General features: G+C 45.5%; 4 protein-coding genes across 7 annotated transcripts in view; 2 read left to right on the top strand and 2 right to left on the bottom strand.

Annotated features, from left to right (window-relative positions):
• Positions 1-488: 488 nt before the first annotated feature.
• Positions 489-2,902, bottom strand: eif1 (eukaryotic translation initiation factor 1). The gene is made up of 4 exons (XM_013914528.1): positions 2,697-2,902; positions 1,911-2,074; positions 1,710-1,811; positions 489-1,629 (listed from the first exon to the last, which is right to left on the bottom strand). Exons 1-4 carry the CDS (start codon positions 2,725-2,727, stop codon positions 1,585-1,587), a joined length of 342 nt encoding a protein of 113 aa, XP_013769982.1. The 5' UTR covers positions 2,728-2,902; the 3' UTR covers positions 489-1,584.
• Positions 2,903-4,546: 1,644 nt separating this feature from the next.
• srsf2b (serine and arginine rich splicing factor 2b) lies at positions 4,547-8,940 on the bottom strand. Of its 3 annotated transcripts, XR_001290553.1 has the most exons (4): positions 8,304-8,939; positions 7,681-7,974; positions 6,274-6,340; positions 4,547-4,739 (listed from the first exon to the last, which is right to left on the bottom strand). XR_001290553.1 is itself a non-coding variant. In XM_013914527.1 (3 exons), exons 1-2 carry the CDS (start codon positions 8,660-8,662, stop codon positions 7,683-7,685), a joined length of 639 nt encoding a protein of 212 aa, XP_013769981.1. In that variant the 5' UTR covers positions 8,663-8,940; the 3' UTR covers positions 5,292-6,340; positions 7,681-7,682. The 3 variants fall into 3 exon arrangements, 2 of the variants coding, with proteins under 2 accessions (XP_013769981.1, XP_013769980.1); XM_013914527.1 differs by lacking the exon at positions 4,547-4,739 and having other exon boundaries at positions 5,292-6,340; positions 7,681-7,962; positions 8,304-8,940; XM_013914526.1 differs by lacking the exon at positions 4,547-4,739 and having other exon boundaries at positions 5,292-6,340.
• A 607-nt stretch (positions 8,941-9,547) lies between these two features.
• mfsd11 (major facilitator superfamily domain containing 11) lies at positions 9,548-16,345 on the top strand. The gene is made up of 14 exons (XM_005747727.1): positions 9,548-9,846; positions 10,295-10,467; positions 10,549-10,604; positions 11,316-11,423; positions 11,507-11,586; positions 11,675-11,771; positions 12,284-12,342; positions 12,457-12,616; positions 14,288-14,331; positions 14,418-14,483; positions 14,649-14,774; positions 14,858-15,032; positions 15,371-15,506; positions 15,593-16,345. Exons 2-14 carry the CDS (start codon positions 10,372-10,374, stop codon positions 15,752-15,754), a joined length of 1,365 nt encoding a protein of 454 aa, XP_005747784.1. The 5' UTR covers positions 9,548-9,846; positions 10,295-10,371; the 3' UTR covers positions 15,755-16,345.
• Positions 16,346-19,086: 2,741 nt separating this feature from the next.
• The window catches only part of LOC102198578 (uncharacterized protein C16orf96), a 17,434-nt gene continuing 13,055 nt past the window's right edge, over positions 19,087-23,465 (top strand). The window contains exons 1-2 of one of the 2 annotated variants that reach the window (XM_005747726.2): positions 19,087-19,807; positions 22,912-22,992. In XM_005747726.2, coding sequence (XP_005747783.1) covers positions 19,481-19,807; positions 22,912-22,992 — 408 coding nt within the window. In that variant the 5' untranslated portion in view covers positions 19,087-19,480. The remainder of the gene's footprint in view (positions 19,808-22,911; positions 22,993-23,465) is intronic. The other variant, XM_005747725.2, reaches the window with a different exon arrangement.

Here is a 23,465-nt window from a genome sequence, read left to right as displayed (position 1 = left end):
ATTTACAATACTTTCATTTTAATTTTCACTTAATGTCATTCGCAACATATTTCAAAGATGTCTACAATATTTGAAATGTAAAAGATATAAAATGATTCCATGGAAAGTACCTTACAGTGTTTACAAGTATGACTAGGTCATTGAATCAGTGTCTGTTGTGAGTCTCAAGTAAGTTGCCTGCAATGACATTTAAGGTCCAGCAGGTGTCAGTATGGAGCAAAACAGCAACACTGTCGACACAGTATCGAAGTTTGGGGAATGTGCTGAAACGCTTCACGAGGCCTCATTTACACATCACTAGCAAATATGCTTGTTTTTATTAAATACTTTGACGAGTCTACTTTAAACAGCTGTGCAGTTACAGAAATAAAGCACCGAAGTAGCATATCCTTATTTTACACATTAAACATGTCCACAGACGTGTTCTCCACCTCGGAGCTCAAATCTGCTGCAAACTGAAGTAGTAAAGGCACCCACACATGACAGGCTTATCAACTGCAGAAATTTTATTGAACCAAATGTGGAACTTGTAAAACACTCTCCATCACAGTAGCACAGTGCGACCTGGCCATGGCTTTGTGTTCGTTTTAAACCATTATTATTTCAGCATCACTACATCTGAACTTGTTTATAAATTATTGCATTACAGGAAATTAATAGATTCAAGTGTCCATAAACCACAGGTTCAGTACCAAATTTGCTGTGGGGCTGAACCAGAAAGCTGGTTGAGGACCCGAGCAGGAAACCCTCACTAATGAATCCCAAAAGAAATGAAACCAGCTTGGACTAAATTTCCCACCCTGGTGTAACTTTGCCATCTGATCACAGTGAACAGACTCCACCTTCCTTACAGGCCTCACGTCAGTCAGTGTGATACTTTGATTGGCAAAGAGAAGAAAACGCACCCAACAAGAAGCCCAAATCTGCTGGATGGTGGTGAAGATGGTCACTTAAATGCTCTCCACTCAGATGGATGTAAACAATGGCAACTTATGAGGCAGGACGAGAGGAGGTAAAGATCTGGAGCTGGCCAACTACAGAAACCCCTTTCTGCTTTTAACAGACATCCTCAGCACCTCCTCCGACCTGCAAACACTGGGACCCTCCTGCACACCCAGCCCCCACCCCGTTCCCCATGACACCACTCGACTCCAAAATATGGAGACTCATCGTTTTATTGAAACACCTTAAGAGTACAAAACAAAAACGTTACATGAGACTGTGCCTCCGTACTGTGGCACGAGACCTAAAAGAAAAAATTTAAAAGGAAATAAACAAAAGGGACGAGGAGGTGGAAGTGTGTGGGAGGGTCATCACCACTCATCCCTGATGTTGTGTGGAGCTGCAGTGGTGTGTCTTTGTGAGAGCGAGCCTGCCCCCTGGTGTTGTAGGGGGGCGGTGGTGTTACAGAGTCCCATGTTTGTTTCAGAGGTAATTCACGTGTTAGCTAACAGGAGCTGGTGGGATTGCAAAGAGGGGAGGGGGGAGGAAGAGCAACAGCAGCACATAGGAGGGGGTAGAGATGTAGCGGGGTGGGGAGTTTAATGGCCTTTGAGGAGAGGGGGGGTGGGTCGAGAGCAGCTCCTAGAAGCCGTGGACTTTGAGCTGCTCCTCCTTGGCCAAGTCAATCTACAGAAGACAAAGGGATCCAATTACACTCGGCAACTTTGAGAACAAACATCAGGGGCAACATCTGGACGAACACCTACCTCAATGAGGAACTGGCAGATATTCTTGCGCTGGTCTCCCTGAAGCTGGATCACTTCACCATACTCTGGGTGCTCAATCACTGTCCCATTGCAGGCAAATTTCTGTGGAGACAAAAACATGTCAATCAGCAAAAACGCTGCAGCAGCAGCAACAACCAGAACCACCTCCAAACTCTGAACAAAGCAGCGCTGTGGCTGTACCTTCTTGAAGGCCTTGACTAGCTTCTTCTTGTCATAGTCGGCAGAGATGCCCTGGACAGTGGTGAGGGTCTTCCTCCCGTTCCGCTGTTGGATTCTTATGTGGATGTAGTCCTCTGTCCCGGCTGGGAGGCGGTCATCACCCTTAGTTGCATCAGCAAAGGGGTCTGGAAAGAGCAGAACACAATGGAATTATGAACACATAAGGCTGGCAGCTCACCCAGCTGATTTACATACAGATTGGCTGTCCTGCTGCCAAATCCTGCCCGTGTTTACCACTGGGGGTTCATATTTCAAATGAAGAGCTGCAGATGCAGCAGGTCGGGCTAGCAAGCTCGTAACCATTGCCAAATAACAGCAGAGTCATGGCAGGGTGACTTCAGCGGCACCACCGAGCCCGCGGTATATCACACCCCAGACATTTATCCGATATTTTAACGCCACCAGTAAATAAACTCAAGAAGAAAAAAAAAAGGCGGCAAAGGTTTCTAAGAAAACAAATATGTAGCTCGAAGCGGCTTTTGGGCCTAATGGCGGCCGTTTTGACGTTAGCAAGGCCGCTAAACAGCGTTTTTCCACAAAGTTAACACACCCGGGCAGACATTTCCCATTTATTTTCTCCAGTTTCACGCTTTATTTTGATCGAATTAGTAAGGTAAAAAGCAGGTAAATGAAACTACGCCACAGGAAATAAGCCTCGGCCCCAAGCTGAAGCTGGACGTTAGCCCCGTGAGCTCTCGCCCTTCCCCCACCCTCTGCGACTGCTCTCTTCGATCAAAAACCACTCACCAAAAGTTTGGAGGTTCTGGATAGCGGACATACGATAAGATTTGCTTTCCTTTCGGATAATAACTTGGTCAGCTAGCGGTCCGTCGGCTGCTTTAGACTCTTTTGTTCGTGTCTTCTGAGGTTCTTGGGGACGACACACGGCTCGGCCTCGGCAGCTTTCACAAAATGGAGATCGCGTAAGGTTGGCAGTGCTGGAAAACAACCCTTTATAGCTCCGCCCCGAAACTGGCTTTTGCACGTCTTTGACGTAAGAACGGCACGTCGCAGGCAGCCACGCCCAGAACTCTTTCTCAACTTTACCGGAAGGGTGACGTCATGTTGTTAGATTTCAGTCAAATTGGCAACTGGAAAATTACAAATAAACATATAATTATATTTAAAAATGTATAGACACAGACACACACAAATATATAATTCAAAAGTGGACATTGGTTGTACACAGATGTTTTGCTTTTGCTTTGGCAGCAACTTAAACAATTGAGTTAAATTAACTCACTTAACTTTAAAACATGAGGAAGTTGTGTTGAATACACCCAAGGTGCTTATATAAATCCAAGAGATGGCCAGTCTATTTTTTTTAGTTTAGCTTAATAAATAAAATGATTTTTTACGGTTTTGAGTTCTAAAAACTTTAATATTTCTCTCATATTTGTTGTGACTTGGCCGATTTAATCAGAAATGTTTTTCCTTTGTATCTTATTGTCATAGTTAATAAATAGAATTACATTTCTTAGATTATTTCAAGTTGTAGTGTCTTTATTATTCATTCATTAAAATTCTGATTATAATTTGTTCATTTAAAAATAAAATAAATAAATAAAGGATAACATAAGGATAACACCGTAGCTGCCTCCACCAGTGTGTGAATGTGAGAGTGAATGAATAGTGGCATTGTAAAGCGCTGTATAAATCCAATCCATTAATAAGGTGCACTTAACTGATCTAAGAGCTGGGAAATCTACTCGACACAGGGGTGGGAAGTGAACTTAAACTAAACCTACATCAGCTCGGTCTCGTTTGGTTGGTTGTAACATTCGTATATGTTGTTTCTTTCACTCCGTCCATTGTTGTCTTTTTCTGTATGACTGGATAAATCCGACTACTGTGTCTCCCTCCTCAGAGTATGGATTCTCAGGTATTCAAGTTTGTGAATGTAATTCTTTGACCCTCCTTCCATACTTTCTCTCGTTTTACTTAAACTGCAGTGAAATTCAAATTTTATTTTTTACAAAGCCAAAAAGGAGAAGATATCTAAAAGTCAGTAGTATAGTATCCTATAGTTCTTTGATCTAACACTCACTCAGCTGACACATCAGAGCCAACCTGTGGCTCAGTCACCTGTGAACAGGTGGACTGGAGGAGGTGAGGACTGGCCTACTGTGCCCCTCCTTCATTTTTCCTCTTCTGCATATTCTCCTTCAGCCAACAGTAGTTTCTACCAGCATCCTGCTGAACAATCGCACCGGAGGTGGTCATTTACCCGCCCGGACTGATCCCATTTGAACAATTTACGATGATGTAAATGAATCCATCAACAATAGAGCTGTGTTAGTGCATTGTTCATGTTGAAAAGAAAAACATTTTAGACATACCTATTCCTTTATTAGTAACCCATCTATTTAAGAGATTTAGTCACAGGCCGTATTTCATGTTCCAAAATACCACACTTACAATAGTTACTTAAAATGTCTTGCAGTTTTTATCCAAGTCTTCGTCTTTGCTGTGCAGAAATTCACATCCATAACTTTGACTTGTTTGGATTCCTTTGGAAACTAAAACGACAGTGAGGATGACTCCTGTGTGAAATCTCCACACCACACGTACAGCCGAATGATGAGGGGACAACTTTATACACAAAACATCAAATCTTTATTGAAAGTCACATTTGTGTACAAGAGAAAAACCGTGTCTTTGTACAGAAGCCGAGACTGAAGCAGTCGTTAGCGCCGCGGTCACAGGACCAATCAGGAGAACACGGACACGTCGGCGCAACACGCCACCTTAACAGCTAACCAGCAAAACTCAACTGCTACACAACTGCGCCTAGTGCACAAAGAAACACACGAGCAGGGTTAGCATTAAAAAAAGAACAAAGGAGTCAGTGTGTGTCTGTCCTGAAAAGGTTGGAATAACCTGACAAACACTGAGCTGCACAAATGTCTAGTTTGTGTTTTTTTAAATGCGGAAATTCAATGAAAAAGCTAAATAAACACACTGAAAATAAGAAGCTACAGTTCTACAGGGTAAAAGTGTTTCATGTCACTTTATCAGACAAGAAAAGCAGATGGAGGTGCGACAGAAAACAAATGGATGCTTAAAGTATAATTCTGGCTTGGTTTTTCAGAGATTTGGGGATTTAAGGAGCAGCGCTGGACGGCCTGAGCTTCCCTGCAGCTTCTGAAGAAGCTCCCGATCCGTTCTTTCCTTTGGAACACTTAAAATGACTTGTGTGTGACTCGTATTTTCATTAAAGCCGTCTCATCAATATAAATGTTGATTTTGTTGATAAGTAAGGTAAAGTTTATTTATTAAGCGCTTTTTGCAGACAGGCAGTCACAAAGCGATGTACACGAAGGTTAAAATAAAGAAAACATTAAGTAATTTAAAAAAAAGTAGTTTGTGTGTCACTCAGGAGCTGCTGCAGCTTCCAGGAAACGCAGTAAAGGACTTCACCGTTTTCCTTCTGCTGATTTAAATCACTGTATTTCTTTAAGGTGAGCTCATCTGAGGTGTCACCTGCTGCGTGTAACAGCAGGCCACACCCCCACGCAGACTAAGTCCACATACAGCTGTGAACACAGCCATCTCTGGAATTGCATCAGGAAGTGAAACTGCCGAACCAAACACGCTGCGCTGGTCGTGGAAATGGACGCCGTCTTTCCACACTACACCAGGCTCCGTTCACAAAAACTGGAATTTTAACTCACAGACACTTTAACCTGCTTTGTGAGTCTTTGGTGTTTTAACAGTGAATTCAGATGCTGATTTAAAGAGCGATCACTGGACTGTGGTGGCTCTGACTGCAGCTCTGGGTTTCAATCTGGACCTGCAGTGTTTGCTCAGGTATAAACGCTTTCCCGTAGCCCCACCCCCAAGAAGATCTACACATAAATTATCCTTTAAGCATTATTTTGTGGGCCTGTATCACAAAGGGAGATTACAGCTAATTTCAAGCTTAAATTAGGTTTTCTGTTATCATAAAGGACAGTTTGGACACAAAGGACAGACCTTTGTGTCCAAACTCAACTAAAAACATCAGATGTATTATTATAGAAGGTTTATTAATATTAGAAACTGAGGCGATTCACCCATCAGGCCTGAGTTTTGTCAGCAATAATAGTACACAATTCATCAGTTCACACATGTGACTGTGTTGCAGTTATGACACCTTTGTGATACAGGCCAGAGAGGAGATGATAATATGAGAGGAGTGGAACATTCTATCTTATGAGCTTTCATTTTTAAATCCAGGTCTGAACACACCATTTAAACCGTAATCGGGACATGAAAAGGAAACAAAATCACAATAAATCAGCGAAAAAAAGGAAATGAACCAAAGCACGGAAGACAAAATAACCTTTCACAGCTGGACTCTGGTGCTTGCGTGGGAGCCGGTCCGGGAGGTCACACGTCTTTAACCGAAACTGTGAATCAAAGAAACGTCAGGAATAAAAGTTAAAGAAAGTACCAGCTGACACAGAAAGAAGCATTTTATACGAGGCTGATCAGAAACGTGCAAATTTACACGTAAAATCCAGATCACTGGAGCAGAGATCGTGATCGCCTTCTGTTCATCGAACTCTCATTTTACTCTCTGGCTGTGATCACGCAGAAATATTTGGCGACTTATTTTAGGGTTAGCTACTTTATGCCCATCTGAGAAAAACACAACACACATGTGGAGGAAGCCCTTGCTCTTATTTTGAAAGTTCGGCAGCTGCTTGTGGACCAGCTCGCGGTCGTTGTTGCTCAGCTGCATGAGCTCTGAATATTCTGAACTGGTTTGGACCACAGCAGCTGGTTTTACTCCTTCTTGCAGGCAGCTGGAACCAGCTGGCTCTGGTGCTTCACATCTCATTTTACTTCCCTGCAGGACGTCCTGCTCAGGCCGCTATCTCGAGCTCTGCAAACTTCAATGGCACCGCTTCAGACCACAGCTGCTGTTACCTAATTCTTCTTCTGCTCAAACAAAACCTGCAGCAGCTGGAAAATCATCGAGCTGTCTGAGTCTGCAGAGGACGATGAGGACTGCCAGCAACAGGAGAGGATGGACGGGTTAACGAGCGTCCACGGGAGCCGATTATTGCTTTATTATGCATGGCATGAAGTTCAGGTCACAAGTGTGGCGCAGTTCATTTTGCAAGCACAAGCATGCGTCGCCTGCACAGCTAAGTGTTTGAAGTATCTGCGCAGGAGTAAAACATGAATACTACTGCAGTAGGCGTGGGCGTGCGCACCGTCAAGTACAAACATCCGACTCTCCAGCGAGCCCCTGACTGTGTGGATGAGCACACGAACTTTCAAAATAAGAGCAAGAGTCACCAGATACACCTGGAGAGGCCAGCTCATGTAAAGTCACCCTTCTCTATCTAATGTGCACAAATTCAAATGAGGTGGAGCTAAGAGGAAGTGATGCAACCCTTCGAGCACCACAAACCGCCGCTCCTTTGTGCGCAGTCAGAACAGCAGACACACATACCTCAACACCACCAAACCAACACTGACTGCCTCCACCCTGTTGCTGCAGCTCGCCACACACCTTGTACCTGCTCAATCTGCCTCAGCTCAGCTCAAACACCACCTTAGCAAACAGGATACCGCAGCTTGGGGAGGAGAGAATTCCACATTTTGTTTTTTAAATGCACAACTTCTATTACTGAAAAGTTTAGAAACTTTTGTTAGACTGGGAAAAAAAATCCCCTGCTGATCATCTGAGGGAAAAATGTGTGTATCTAATAAAATGGCCGCTAACGTTTAAACTCACCTCTACGAGGTTTCATTTCCATTTTCTGCTGCTGACTTTGGCTGGCTTTTAGATCTCGACCTGGACCCTCTCTTGGAGGAAGGGGTGCGGCTTCTGGACCTGGACCTGGACCTGGACCGGGACCTAGACCTGGAAGGAGAGCGCGCCTTGGTCTTCTTGGTCCTGGGGGAGCGGGACTTGGACCTGGAGTAGGACCGGGACCTGGATCTACTGTAGCGGGATCGGCTTCGAGAAGGCGTGCGGCTCCTGCTGCGGGATCTGCTCCGTCTCCTGCGTCTCGGGCTGGGGGAACAGCTGGATACATTCAGTGGGTTGAGTTACAGTCAAAGAAAAAAACAGCTGGATCTGAACTGAGGAGAACATGAGCTGCAGGGCTGGAGCTACAGTGAGCAGAGCTGGCAGTCAGGAGCCAGCTGGTTCTCCTGGTTAGCTCTGAGCCTCCAATCAGCTGGTCTGAAGACAACTTCCGGTCTTTATTTTAATCAAATAACTCATAAATCTCTGGATAATTAAATGCAATCATTGATAAATGGTGGAGTCTTAATTACAGTGTTGTGGGGAAAGTAAATGATCCACATTCAGTCAAGCTCGCTCTGCACACCAGAGATCCGGCCTCTCCTTACCTTCTGCTCCGCCGTCCGCTGTACCTCCGGCTCGGTCCTCCTCCTCGCCGTCCTCCGCCGTAATGGGAGTCGGGGGGTCTGCCGTACCGGGCCATCTGGACCCGCAGCTCCCGCCCGTCCAGCAGCGCGCCGTCCATGGCGTCCATCGCGTCTTCGGCGTCCCGTTTGTCGTGGAACCGAACAAACGCGAAGCCCCGGCTTTCCTTGGTGTAGCGGTCTCGCGGGATGTAGACGTCCCCTACCCGGCCGTACTTCTCAAACACCCGGCGGAGGGCTTCGGGAGAGGTCCGGTACGTTAGATTGTCCACTTTGAGGGAAGTCATGCCGTCGACGTCCGGCGGAGGCCTGCCGTAACTCATGCTGCCTGGCGCGAGAGGCCCGGGAAGCTCCTAGAACAGTCCGGAAAGTAACACAGATTGCGCCTGCGCGGCTCAAAACGCTACGCAGAGACAGAACGGAGCGATTTAAGCAGAATCTCGCGGATCTGGCTCAGTTTACTGCCGCCAAAAGCACAGAGCACGCCACAAATTTCTCCGAACCGCGCCGAGCCAGCAGCGACTAGAGCTTCTTCTTCCACGCGGAAAACAAACGGAGTGTAATCCGCTCCCGAGCGCCACGGTGCGGTGATTGCAGTCTTTACACTAAACACGAGGAAACAAAGCAAGATGTTTTTATTGGGTCATTCTACGATGTTATGTTCTCTCTGATAACTTAACAACTGTAGCTGCCTCCACCAGTGTGTGAATGTGAGAGTGAATGAATAGTGGTCAAAGGAGCTTGTAAAGAAATGAATAGTGGTATTGTAAAGCGCTTTGGGTGCCTTGAAAAGCGCTGTATAAATCCAATCCATTATTATTATTTATGTAGTGAATTATGTTGTTGAAATTTTGATTTCAAACTGTTGTCTAAAACACAGAATAATTCCTGAGAACTTCCAGAATGGCATTTTCTCTTATCTCTCTTATCCCAGCTTCCAGAAAAGCTAAGTGTGTGTGTGTGTGTGTGTGTGTGTGTGTGTGTGTGTGTGTGTGTGAGAAAAATAATATAAGTATAAATATAAGTATTTTACGAACATTTTATTCTACAGCTCCTCAGACGCCTAATCATTCTTCTGGACGAACTCGAGAGCTCCCCTACAGAACAGGAAACCCAGACGGTTTAAATATAATAGATGTAATATTAAAAAGAAATAAAACGGAAACGGAAACCAAGAGAAACGCCTAGCTCGCGGGTTCCACAAGAGCGGGTTGCGTGAGTTTCTTTCTGCGCATGTGCAAGTTTTTAGCCGTTTCCTTGTAGCAGCGCCTGTTAGCCTGTCAGCTGATTTCACTCACATGACTCTCGTTTTAGTTTCAGGTCAGTCCTGTTTATCGGTGCTGTGAAAGGGCTCCGGGAACCAGCTTTCCACGGCGGAAACATGGTGTTAAAGTTGGTTTAGGATCCGAACGGTGGTAATAAATGGCTGCGGGGGTTCCCACGAAGAGCTGACCGACTGAGTGAGGAGAAAAGCGGGCAGGTTAGCTCAGCAGCGTCGGTAGATTTGGTGAGCTGATCACGGCTGATTTTCACAACTGCTCTGTAAGCGTGACACTTAAAAAACTAAAAATAGTCTCTTGTCATTGGAAATAGTCTGGAGCATTTCCGCATTATGCATTTCTAGCAACGAGCAGCAGACCGAATCTCGTTTAGAAATGTCCAAATTAAACGCTCTTTCCTATAAAATCAGATAGCACACAAGTGAGAGCACACAGCTGTGTTCATTCACCCCAGACGGTCTTCTTTATAATTCGGCGTACATCACATCAGTCACACTACACTGCTTTGAAGGCAGTGTTGCTTTTTATCTTAATTCTTTATCAAACAAACGCAGAAAATGGGTGTTTGCGGTAAAACAGGCGGGATTTAAATGTCGCTTAGTTTTATTGCTGTTGACTGATTAAAGCTTCTTACAGACATATTCTGACATGTACTTCTTTTGTTTCTATTCTCAGATGAGCTCTTCACACCAGCAGTAGATTATTATTATTTTTGGTTTTTACTTCCTCTGGGAGTTCAGATAACCTCCAGAATGAGTCCAGAAGGGAAGAAGCTTTTAAACATCATCATCCTCGGCTTCGGCTTTATGTTCATGTTCACAGCCTTTCAGACATGTGGCAATATAGAGGTAAGTTTGTCACTGACCGCACTTCTGTCAAAATTAAGTAAACTTTACATCTTATAAGTCATTTTTTCTTTATCTTAACAGCAAACAGTGATCAAGAGCTTCAACAGCACAGAGTTCCACGGGAGCGGATACACGAGGTAAACAAGTGTCGGCTGGTGGCACTTTCTCAAATCGAATCAGTCGCGGCCAGAAAGCGCTGAGGGGTTAATTCAATCTAAGGTTAATCTTATTGAACCGTCAGAGTTTTCAGGAACCTTCCAGAAACCAAGAAGTGAGGAGACCATAATCACCGTCGATCATTTAAAGCTTCCAGCTGATTTTAAACAGTGAAAAGACGTCACATTAAAGTTTAAAACGGAGACGTTTCACTGTTTTTGTTGTTGTTGTTTTAAATCTATACTCATTTCAATTCGGTGCCAGCAGCAGAAAAAAACAGAAAAGCGTTCAGATGTCTGCAGAAGGCTCAAAAAACAACTTTCACCAAAAAAAACAAGCTAATGAAGGAAGTTGTTAACTACCAACCATGTGATTACAACCACATTTCCCATGATGCCGTATGAGTGGATCAAGCAGATCATCCGGAGTTTGTCAGTGTTCTGTGACCAAAGAGTTCAAGAGCATTTAGCTGAAGTAGAGGGCTTCGTTAGGACGTAACGTTAACAGAGGCACAGCCTTGAAAACAGCTGATTGGTGGAAAGCACTGCAAGGCCGTCAGCAGGAACCTAAACCGCTCGTTTTTCTTCTGTGCTGGTGGTTGTAAAGTTTGGTTTTGTGCACTTGGCGTGGCTTCAAATTTTAAAAATCCATCAATTAAAGCGAGGTGCCTGACTGTGCTCTACCTCTCGCAGCATGGCCATCATCTATGGCGTTTTCTCTGCATCCAACCTCATCGCCCCGTCGGTGGTGGCGGTCATCGGGCCCCAGCTCTCCATGTTCTTCAGCGGGCTTTTGTACAGGTACCTGCACACTCGCATCCACTCTTTTCCACCCCTTCAATAGAAAGCAAACCTCCTAATTCATGCACTGTCGTCTTCCACAGCCTGTACATCGCCATGTTCATCTACCCGTACACCTGGAGCTTCTACACGGCGTCCGTGCTGGTTGGAATAGCAGCAGCAGGTAAAGCAGCAGCATCCCTCTAGCCCTGATATTTGGAAAAGAAGCTTGGTCTGTGCACATATCTGACATTTTGATTTCTGCACTCTAGTGCTGTGGACAGCTCAGGGGAACGTCCTCACCATCAACTCCACGGACAGCACCATTGGAAGAAACAGTGGTATCTTCTGGGCGCTGCTGCAGTTCAGGTAAACCTTCAGGAGTACATAGTCAGGATATAAGCGTCGATGACCCCATGTTGTCCCCAGTTCGGTCTAACAGCCAAACCACTGCCGTACTTTCCCATAAACCTCAGAACGTTTCAGATTCTGCTCAATGACCACGTCAGCAGGCAGACCATAGACTGTATATAAAAGATGGATGTAGGTTTGGGGTCTGCCTGATGGCCAGCCGGGGGCGACTGTTGTGCCTGTAATAAGAAATCTGATTGGATATAAGCCTTACTGTCACTATGAACAGGTCAGAGGTCACCCAGCTGTACGGGAACCACGGTAACGATGGCGAGCTTTATGGCAGAGCATGTTCAGTGCAGCATGCTGGTAAATATGATACTGTGGTGCTCGTGAACAGCTCTCACCGTGAGTGGCTCACGTGAACAGGAACGGTGGATTCTGAAACTCATGACGCTCTGTGGGAAGTTCAGTCACATGATGATTTCTGTGCACGCCTTTTTAAATATCCTCCCTCCCTCTCTCTGCAGCTTGTTCTTTGGAAACCTCTACATCTACTGCGCCTGGCACGGACACGTCCACATCACAGGTCTGAATCCAGCCGTTTTCTTTGAGCTCTCTGCCTCACACGGCGCTTTTTATAGCATTAACTTCCTGTGTGGTCGTCTCATGAAAAGCGTCTGACTCATGCTGTTCCTCTCAGACAAGGACCGGCAGACGGTGTTCATCTCTCTGACGGTGATAAGCCTGGTCGGCTGCTTCCTCTTCTTCCTCCTCAGGAAGCCTGATTCTGAATGCTCTTCCTCTGCTGAGGCGACTGAGCCGCTGCTGCAGGAGGAACCCTGCGACAACACCGCAACCAGGTGAGCACTCAGGTGACATTATGGTTTGTGTCTGTGTACGCAGAGGCGTGTGCAGCCTCGTGGGTCAGGCGCTGATTGGATGGAACAGGACGAGGAGCAACAACAGAGCAAAAAAACCCCAAAAACGCTCAAAGATCACGAGAGACTGCACACGCCGCTGCAGCGGGACTCTCTCGTTGTTTCAACCTTCAGCTCTGTTAGAGCGCCTCTTCACTGCCCCCTGCTGACAGAAAACAGCTACAACATGCAGACTGTGGTCTGCAGGCGTAGGGCCATCGCTCAAGAATGGAACGGATGTCATTTGGGTGACTGAGTTCAGGAAAAGATGGAGATGTCTCTGCGTGTTGCTTTTTGTTATTAAAGACCTGGAAATGATGCATTTCAACAAAATTCCGTTTTATTTTAAATAATTCTGCTTTTTAAGACTTTATTGTGACAGAACGGTGGACAGGCGGCAGGGAAAGATGCGCAGTAACACCGTTTCTTTTTCGTTTCTTTTTTTTCTTTTTCACTATGACCTACTTCGACTTCCTGGTACCAGGATTTTTTTTTATAATGCCTGCTCAGCCACTGATTGGTCAGGGAGGGGCGTGACTAGAGGAGTCATCAGCGGGGCCATCAAAGCTCCATTTTTAAAAAAGAAAAAAAAATCCAGCAGTGAAGGAAGTGTGTGCACGCGCCGCCTTCGTGGGCTCTCGTGTTTCATCCTGGGAAAAAGCTGCAGAGCGAGCAGCAGGTGGACCCTTAGCTCGATGTCCTCCATTGTTGCTCGTGTCTCATTGAAATGAGGGCACAGGACTTTCTGCCCACTTTGCCTTAATGACCCAGTTGGAATGGAAAATGAGTGAAATGCAATAGAGCTGAGTCGAGTAGATGCTAGTGGGAAATGACCCCGGTGTGGATTCAGACCCCACCTCTGCATCAGCCTCACCTGCTCCACCCGGCGAGCGTTCACGTGTTTACGGCTGCTACAGAAACACATCTCCCGATGTTACACGCACTGACAAATATATGGAAGCTTTGAGCGTTTTCACTGCTGTCGTTGTGGTTTAAAACACAAACAGGCTGTGATGTGGAGTGGGCGGGTCCGACTGTGAAACTGCAAGCTCATTGGCTCATCACTGTCCAATCACACAGATTGGCTGCACGGCTTCACTTCACTTAGACACGAAGCTCTGATCTCAAACAGGGAAATGATTCATAATTTAAAGAAAATGAGAAAAACGAGGGTATGGAAACTTTTTCTCAGTCATTAATAATTCAGGTGATCAGTGTGCTGCGTGAGTTACAAGTACATTCAAAATTAAAATTGAGATACGTTTTAAATAAGAGCTCCGTGTATTATGGGAAGTAGATTGTTAATGTTCAGGAAAATTCTTTTTCTTTCTTTCCCCTTAAAAGCCGGATGGGTGCCGTGGTTCTCTGGTCCACGGGAGGAAGGATAATTATTTCAGAGGGACTGTGGAAATGAGACGGGCGACCTTTAACTGTAAACACCATCCTTTGTGGTCTTTTGTGCATTTCTTGGGACACCGTCTCCGGGATACCAAGGCGGCTCAGGAAGGAGGGCCCAAATATAAATATGAACCTTAGAAGGTCGAGGGGCCGAAACTTTCACGGTGACTGTTTAAATGAGCATGATGGACCTCCCCCTCTCTCTCCTCTCTGCAGCTCTGGATGCTCTCACCTCTGCTCTCAGGCGCTCGACGCGTTTGGTGAGTTTCTGAAAAAATACCCTCGCTTTCTCGCTGTAGCTGAAACGTCCCGAGCGGCGTGTTAACCTCTGCCGTCCTGTCTGCAGTCAAAGCGTGTAAGCTGTTCATCACCAGAGAAATGCTGCTGCTGGGCGTCTCCATCGGATACACAGGTGGGTGGAGACGAGCTGGGCGAGGAGAGGACGGTCTCCTCCTTTAAGTCACAATCAGATATGTGTTATGAAAATAACTGAATGCAAAAAAGCTGCTCAGTGCACATTTAAACACGACTGATACTGAAGCCCCTCGAACTGACCCGATGCCTGCGGCTCCGTCAGGTTTGGAGCTGACCTTCTACAGCGGCGTGTACGGCACGTGCATTGGCGCCATGATGAGGTTCGGCCAGGATGCGAAGAGTTTGATCGGGATCTCTGGGATCTGCATCGGCGTGGGCGAGATATTAGGTGAGTCATCTTCATTCGCCTGAAGGGAAAACGCCGCAGGGCGAGAACAAGGAGACGAGCTGAGTGTCGCGTCTCTCCGTCAGGTGGCAGCGTGTTCGGGATACTGAACAAACGCATCGGCTTTGGGAGGAACCCCATCGTTCTGCTCGGGCTCGTCACCCACATCATCGCCTTCTACCTGATTTTCCTCAACATCGCCAGCGACGCTCCGCTGGCCCCGGAAGAAGGAACAGATCTGGAGGCCTTCATCACCCCCAGGTAAAGAAAAATCACGTGAGGCGCTGAGGTGTGAGTCATAACAACAAAATTGACTTTTAAAAAAATAATTTGTTATCAAACTAATAAAAAAGGAGAGATGTTGATGAAAAAATAAAAGGTTTTAATATATATGATTATTAATAAATGTGTGTGCATTTAAAATAAAACCGAAATGACTGAAATAATGCAAATGAATGGTTGTTACCTTTTCACAATAAAAGCCTTGTTCTCTTTCCCGGGAGCCTCCGTTACGAGCCCTCTGACTGTGTTCAGACTTTGGTTTTCTAAACTTATTTAAATGATGCTGTCGGGTTAACGTTACCATTTGTGTGCCTCAGCGTGGGCGTGGCCTTGTTCTGCAGCTTCCTGCTCGGTCTGGGTGACAGCTGCTTCAACACGCAGCTCCTCAGCATCATCGGCTTCATGTTCCACGACAACAGCGCCCCCGCCTTTGCCGTCTTCAAGTTCATCCAGGTGACACAAACGCTGAACAGGAGAGTGTATTGTTTTACAGCTGAGTTTTATTTTGAATTAACCTGTGTTTGTCATTTCCTGTGCAGTCCATCATGGCCGCTCTGGCCTTCTACTACAGTAACTACCTGCTGTTGCACTGGCAGCTGCTCATCCTGGTCGTGGTGGGGTTTCTGGGCACGATAACCTTCTTTAAGGTGGAGCACATGGCCAGCTCCAGCAGGCGGCAGTCGGACTACGACAGTATCTGAGCCGGGCCGGATGACGAGGGCACAGCTGGAGTTTTTTCGCTCTCCACTGCTGGAAAGGAAAAAAACCTCGCCCAGGGACGACCGGCCCACAGACTGATGCTAGCTGTGGTACATTTAGATTCTGAACCCGGGACCAAACGCTCCTCCTGATCTCAGCATTTACCCAATTAAATCAAACGGCATGTGTGACGGTGGTGTGCACGCCTCATATACCTCGTTTAGTTTCATAACCAGACTCCTCCTTCTTGTGCACTCGGTCTGTAAATAAACTCTATTCAAGGCAAAGAGAGTAATAATCCCACTGCTCGTGTTGGCGTCACGCTGTTAGGCCTCCTTCAGTGGACCAACTTCCATCTTGACAACAAATTCTGTCATCTGTTAGAAACATACAGGAGAGCTCCACAGAAACCACACCCACCTGAGGGGGAAAATGGCGTCCAGATCACTGAGCCAATCACTGAGCAGTTTTAAAAGGTTAAACATATTTGTAGGGTTTTTTCTGGATTTGTTGACAAGAAGAAAAAGGTTTAAGTTAAACGTCTATACTCTATCTGCACAAATCCAGCTCTGGTTACAGCCAAATGCTGAAGGGTTGTCACTCATGGGTGTCTCATAAATATTTTCTTCCTTCTAATGTTGGAGTGAAGCGGTCACAGACTGCGATTCACGCCACATGAGGCAGTTTTACTGTTCTCGGCTGTTCGGCTTTAAAATTAAGCCGTTTTTATTTAAAGAGAAACAAAAAGAAGTCCCTTCTTCTGGTGTCAGATCCACGTTCACCCCTCGTCTTCTGTTCTTTTACACGACTGGTTTCGCTGTAATGAGATCCGTGTCGTCAAAGTGCATCTCTGCGGTCCAGGAAGCAACTCTTAATCAGGCGTGGCTGACGGCGCTCGGCTCAGACTGCAGAGCACACGATGTTCTGTTCGTGCCTCTAAGGACAGGAAAAAGTTGTTTTTTTCTTCCTCATCTTTGCTGCTTTTCTCACCTCTTCGTGTTTAACAAAAAGAAAAAGTCAGGGTTTTTGGGGTTTTTTGTTTTTTTTCTGCGCTGATGGTGGCGGACAGAGTTGAAGCTACACAGACTTTGACCTAAAGGGTCTCAGTGATTGGGTATCTCTAACATTTGGTGGCTCACACGGGTAGGTGTCTACAGTAAAAAGAGAGGGGAAAATGCTTGTTCCTACAAATCCCATAATGCAACATCCACTGAACTGTTTTTCCCTTCCTCGTAAAGGCACCCTGTGCAGTTTTTTCCCACTAGGGGGTGCTATTTCACTTAGTTTGAATAACTTTTGGTAAACGTTACTATGGAGGTGTCACCAAAAACATGAGAAACCATCATGGGGAGATATCCAGCGTTTTCCTGCATATAGGGGTGAAAAATCTGTCCTTCCACTAAAAGAAAATCACCAAAACTGATTGTTTTTAACAGCTTTTACTCTAGAAATAAAAAAATAAAAATGAAATGGCCAATAATAAGAGGACATGCACTTATTAATGTGGTCTAAGGAAATGCAGACTTTTTACACTGACTGTACATAGACTGGTCATGCCTACATGTGCAGCTCACTTCCTTAAACCACATTTTAACTCAACCAAATGAACTTCAAAATTTCCCCATTTAATATTAATGATCGGGATTAAAAATATGATTAAACTAAAAGAACACAAATATAACAAACTGTGCCCTCGTTCATCTTTCTGCTCGTCATCTGACTCCCCTCTGCCCGTCTTGAACTGAACTTAATCGTTCCTTTGGTTCAGGTTTAGTCAAATGATAAATTCTTGTTTAAAAATAGTTAAAGTGCCACAAAATGAGTCGAAGCAGTTGTGATGTTCTGTTAGATGGTGCAGTGAGTTGGTATAGCCTTTAACCAGTTAAATCATCATGATATATTCTCACTTATGATGGTGGACTGTAGCTCAACACGTGAAAACACTGCCACCTAGTGTCTGCAGCGTGCACAGGGTAATCACAGAAGGTATCTTTATTGAGGTCAAGCCTGTCTGGGCTGCTGCTCAGTGCAGATTCACAGTTTCACTCTGGTTTAAACTGATGTGACGCCAAACAGACACAGCGTGACATTTGAGCCTTAATGCTTTTTGTAATGTTGCCATGGTGACGACGAGCAACTTCAGACATGCTGTAGTTTCTTTTTTTTCCTGTTCCAAGTGTCAAACAACGAATGGCCGTACACTATTGTAGTTAATTTATTGCTGGGAGTCGGGTTTGCTCAACTTTGGTTCATGTTGCTACTGCAGTGAACGCAATCAAAGGATAAATAAGGGAAATGTACCAAGATGATGATTTTATACTTGAATGTAATTAAAAATGACACCCAAACTTCTGCCTGCATGTTTTTCTTGTCAATAAAATACTGTTTTCTGCATTCATTGTGTTTACATGGAGAGCTCCACAGCTTTAAAGACGGAAACACGAGATGATCTGAACAGAGCCGTCGGTCACTTCAAACACACCTGGATCCTCACTGACTTTTGAGTTATTTGTGTGTGTCACACACAAATAACTCAAAAGTCAGTGGTTTAGCGTCACGCTAAACCAAAGAGAAGTTCCTCTAATGTCCACAGGAGGCTCCAGCAGTAAGTCAGTCCCCGCAGACTCCTGTGTTAAACCTCTGCAGCAGCAATAATCATGCTTACTGCCTGATACACAAACTGTTCTGGGAGAGAGCTGATGTGTTTCCAAGGGTGATGGAAACTGAAACTCAAGAAAAAAATCTAAAAGAATAAGACATCTGTGAGCTATATCAGCTCTGTGATATGAATGATTTTCACAGTGATTTCAGAGCAGACGGTGATGATGTGAGTCTGTGTTTTTCTTCTCTACTTATAGAGACTGTGGCTGCGAGTTATTTGCCTTCAAATATGTCCTTTTATTGTTCATTTTATTATGATACTCATTAAATAGCTCCCCTGACAAATCCTACCCATGCCACATAAAAGAATACGAAAACCTGATGCAAGTGATTAAATCTCATTTTCAACAAACCAAAAACTCAACAATCAGTTTCTCCGTGGAAGCGAAGTAAAGCTGGAAACAGAAGATAAAAGTGAAGTGTAAACTAAAAACCATGTAAAAAAATAAACTCATCCTAAAATAGTCCCGGACGCTTTCGTTTCCACTCGAGAGCTCTCAGAAATCCGCTTTTCCTCAACACAGCCTTAGGGCTGCTTGTTGCCTGGCAACAATCAACGCTACGAGCTTTCCAACGTGGGACTGCCGCGCGACACGACGTCAAGTAAGAGTAAACGGCCAACACCACATCCGGTTACCGTCTTAACAATAAAAGTATAACTGGTAAATATTGCTGGCAAGATTCACAACAGAGCCGAAAGACGTGGCGCTAATCTGCATATTTATATAATAAAACCGGTCATGTTAGCATGATTAAGATTTTTGTTTCCACAATACGGGTTTTAGTTTGCATTCAAACTTTATTTTGAGAGGTCAGCGTTTGTGCATCCGGCAAATATGGCTAGCTTGTTAAGTGGGGGCTGCTGTTTTCTGTTGAACGTGACGAGATTCCAGCACAAACCCGAGATTACCGCCGCTGGTGGGATGTCTGGCTGAAACACCGGAAAACCGACTCTAGGGAAAGACCACTGACACTTGTAATTGTTTTTATTATAAATACCGGGTCTTGAGTAGCTAAGGTTTGAGCTAACGTTAGCTTCACGGTAACGGTTTAACGGTCCGTCAACCATGTCGGAGGAGGTGAGTCTGTACGACCTGCTGAACCTATCCATCGGGACCCCCCAGAAGTCCTCCGTGAACTTCGGCGCCCTCCACTCGCTGCTCCTCGCCATGCTGAAACAGCTGAATCTCCGGGAGGTGAAGACCCGGTGGAGGGACTCCTCTCCGGGTTATTGGAGCCCCGATCTCACGGCGGCAGAGAAGGAGGTTCAGGTGGAGGTTCAGCCGGACACAGACTTCCAGAATCGGGCAGCGACTCCCTCATGCCCGGGCCCGGTCCCCGACCAGCTGAACCTCCTTTCCCGCATCCAGACATGTGAGGACGGCCTCTCTAAGGTGAAGTACTCAAAGACCACCTTAAAGAAAAACCACCTGTGATCACTGAGAAATACATCAGAATCTGTATGATGATATACAATCAGTGGGAGATTAAATATAAATTCATACACTTCATACATTTAAATGGAGAAACCTTGTGCTCGATGACACTGCGTTCATAAACAAAACAAAACAAAATAATAAAACAGAAATATTCCTTCACCTGAAGTTAAATGAGCAGGAAGGCAAAGTCACCCACTCAGTGGCTCTGATTCACTCTTAAACAAACCAGTTATCGTTCGCCATGTGTCATCCCAACCACCTGAACACAGAGTTTTCGAAGTAAAGAAAGGTTTGGTGCCCGTTTCCAATAAATCAAATTACCGAGGTTGACCTCAGTGACCTCACAACCAATGGCCACCCAGTAATAACCATGGTTCCCACAGTGTGCTGGGCACCAGTGTAACATCCATAACCTGCAGTCACTGTCCTGTGTTTGTTGAATTGTTTGAAATTACTGTCGGCTTAAAAAACAACAGTTCCTCAGTTTATGCTCCTTTTCTGGCAGTGCTGAGAACGCAACTTTATTAACATCTGCAGCGTGGACGTGTAACAGTGATTAACAGGCAGTATGATGTGGTGACACCACACTACTGTCGTGGTCTGCCTGTTGGTACCATGTATTAAACAATCATCACATTTTTGCGCTCTGGGCCGCTTTAACTGCGCTGACACCTGTAAACGTGCGTGCGCCTGATTTCTTTGGTGGTTTTGTCGCCTTTTTTGCATCTTAAAAAGAAAGAAATCCTTGTTTTTCGAGACACCGAACATCAGTGCCAATGCTGTTGCCTGATGTGGTGGGTGATGCAGTAATGTTCAGAGACGAGCTAAAAGACTACATTTGTTTGTTTTTAGTGAATATGTATTGTTTTCCTGCACAAAGTGAGAATAAAGAAACAATAAAGCGTCAGTAAAGACGACACACTGTAGATAACTATATGACGCTGCCCCTGACCGTGGCCCAGCGACTTCTTCTCTTCTTCCATGTCTGGCTTGCAGTGGTGAACATTTCAGCATATTACTAAGCCGCTGATGATAGAGCAGAGCACAATGGGAGATGGGCGCCACCCTGACATCTCAAATGACCCCGGAGTGTCCCCGTTCAGGTTTCTGCAGAGCTGCCGCCGGCAGATGAGCACATACATCATCATCAGGCCGCCCAGCAACATTTTGATCTTAAAAACGTCATGCAGCGTGGAGGACGTTAAAGGTCGGAGGTGTTTGTGGTTCACACGTTGCTGCCTCCCCCTTCCCCTCCTCCTCCGCCTTGCACTCTCCTCTCTGCGTGATAGGGGGTAATTAGTCCCCTGCAGAGATGCCTCTGGTTGTCAGGGGATGAATAGCTCTCAGGTGAAGAGCGGGACACCGAGCAGGTGCACGGAGGTGCGGCTGAATCATTCATGTCCTCTGTGGGCTCGGCCCGGGTCAGCTGCTGTTTCTGCTGGCGCGCCCTCTTCATCCGGCTGCATGACCTCAGTGTGTTCTCCATGTGAAAGGCCGGACGGCAGGCATCGCCCATTAATCTGACAGATAGCTGTTTACCTGAACATGGCTTTTGGTGCATCGGGGGGGGGGGTTCTAGTTAATGAGTGACTGATCTGAACGAGGCTGGAGTGTAACCAGAACACAGACGGAGCTCGGAGCCCTCACAGAACTGTTCCGCCATGTTGGCGAGTCTTTTTCCTAAATCAGTTTGAGAGACATCAGCAGGTTCTCGTTATTTAGAGAAGCGGTCATGAATATTTTGGATATGCAAGTGATAGGACTTCATCTAATGATGATTTCATAATGTTCTCCATTTACTGATTGAGTTTTTGCTTTCTGAACATTTTGGTTGTGCTGAGTTAAAGGCCGCCACCAGCCATAACATAGACTGTAGATAAATGATGGACAAAGCTAATGTGACCTGCTGGTTTTGGTCTCATTTTTGCCAGAAGAGACCATATTTGTTCCAGAGCGAGCAGCGTGGGAGACTGCACAGGAGCATCACACTGACTTGGATACCTGCTGATCAGTGCTCGGTAACATCCAATTAAAATCCTCAAATTTCACCCAAACTGGAGCTCAGACTTGTTGGACTGCACAGCAGCCTTGTTAGCCAAAAGTCATCCCAGAAAGCAGCGAATCAGAGTCTGTGTTTTATACCAAAGCATGAGCGTCGTAAAGCTGAGCAGGTAGCTTTGGTGCTGAAAGCGAACCAAGCAGCGGGAGAGTTTTCCCGAAGCGTAATGAAGAATCCGGATTAGATGTATGGGAATGTGATTTGTTTTAAAGTGTTCGAAGCGTCCCGATGACCCCGGACACAAGGTGAGGCTGCACTCATTAACCAGCTCTGAGTCACTGAGGCCCGAGCCGTGGGGGGTCGCCATGCATCACTCGGCACATTTGACACAAGTTAAACAGCAGCTCGCACACAGCTCAGGAATTTCCTTTGCTTCGGCGTGTAAGGACAGATCGAACCGTGTCCGTTTGCTCTGCAACACACCTCACGCCACCCCCACAGGAAGTGTAAATGACCCGCAGGTCAAAGAGCCGATCATCAACCCAACGCACTTCACGCTACATCCATCAAATTAAATTAAAAAAATAACAACATCAGAGCACATCAGCTTCCCTATTCTGATGATTTCTCTCATTATTGGACAATTATTGTACTACAGCAGTTATTTCATAATGTACGTCACTGCCACACATGGACATCCACAGAAAATGAGTCCAGCATCTTGTACCACTAACCCAGGCATCAGCAACCGCTGCTGTGACAGCGCCAGTATTCATCCAGATCATCCATAATCTATATCTAATCCATACATCAGCACAAATCGCAGGACCAGATGCGAGATAAGAAAGAAAAACCAGTTTGAAAAATCTCCCAGATCAGTGAAACAGCAGTACAGACACGCCCCCACCCACACATCTGACTTCCTGTGACAACTCCTCTGCCAATCGGTGAGCAGAAAACCACCAGGCGTCACCTTTTACACACCTCCAGGATGAGAAGCAGTTTTTTTGTAGTGAAAATGTGCGGCGTACTGATTCGAAGCTGTGTGCTGTGTCTGCAGTCGACGAGGCTGATCCTGGACCTGAACGAGCAGAACGAGCGTCTGAAGGAGCAGATGGAGGAGCTCCGGCAGCAACACGAGGTCGGGCCGTGCACAGCGAAACACACCGCAAACACCACGACCGATCAAACAGCACAAAGAAATAACACTGAAACGTTTTCAAATGATTACAGTCAATTAGAGCAAAAACAAAAAGTCACAAACGCTGGGACAGATTCTGTCACCTGCACCGATTCCAAGCTGCTCTGATGAAGCTCCACGTACGGACGCTGCTGACCACAAAGCAGATGGTCCCGCTCCTCTTTAGCCCGCAGGACCATCTGGAGTGAGATCGGGCCAAATTCATTAAACATTTTTAATTATGTTTAATTTTTCAAACTTATTCTATGAAACTCTGATCCAGGTTTTATGGAAGTGCTTCTACTTTCAATAATCAGAAATCAAACAGTCAGTCAGAAAACTCAAAGAGCCTGATATACTTTATTTCTACTTTATACTTATTTAGATATACTTTATTTCTACTTTATACTTATTTAGATATACTTTATTTCTAC

Source organism: Pundamilia nyererei, unplaced genomic scaffold, assembly GCF_000239375.1.
Source record: "Pundamilia nyererei isolate P.nyererei 1_Seehausen unplaced genomic scaffold, PunNye1.0 scaffold00202, whole genome shotgun sequence".
NCBI classification, from domain to species: Eukaryota; Metazoa; Chordata; class Actinopteri; order Cichliformes; family Cichlidae; genus Pundamilia; species Pundamilia nyererei.
This window is presented reverse-complemented; position numbering and strand designations above follow the sequence as displayed.

Bases quoted from the DNA above. Each gene is read 5' to 3' on its own strand.
- eif1 (XM_013914528.1), bottom strand. From the start codon at position 2,727: ATGTCCGCTATCCAGAACCTCCAAACTTTTG. The intron at 1,812-1,910 runs GTACAGCCACAG...TTGTCTCCACAG, and splicing joins TAGTCAAGGCCTTCAAGAAG to AAATTTGCCTGCAATGGGAC. The intron at 1,630-1,709 runs GTAGGTGTTCGT...TGTCTTCTGTAG, and splicing joins TCTGCCAGTTCCTCATTGAG to ATTGACTTGGCCAAGGAGGA.
- srsf2b (XM_013914526.1), bottom strand. From the start codon at position 8,662: ATGAGTTACGGCAGGCCTCCGCCGGACGTCGACGGCATGACTTCCCTC. The intron at 7,975-8,303 runs GTAAGGAGAGGC...GAATGTATCCAG, and splicing joins AGCGGACGGCGGAGCAGAAG to CTGTTCCCCCAGCCCGAGAC.
- mfsd11 (XM_005747727.1), top strand. From the start codon at position 10,372: ATGAGTCCAGAAGGGAAGAAGCTTTTAAACATCATCATCCTCGGCTTC. The intron at 14,484-14,648 runs GTGGGTGGAGAC...CGGCTCCGTCAG, and splicing joins CGTCTCCATCGGATACACAG to GTTTGGAGCTGACCTTCTAC. The intron at 14,775-14,857 runs GTGAGTCATCTT...TCTCTCCGTCAG, and splicing joins CGGCGTGGGCGAGATATTAG to GTGGCAGCGTGTTCGGGATA.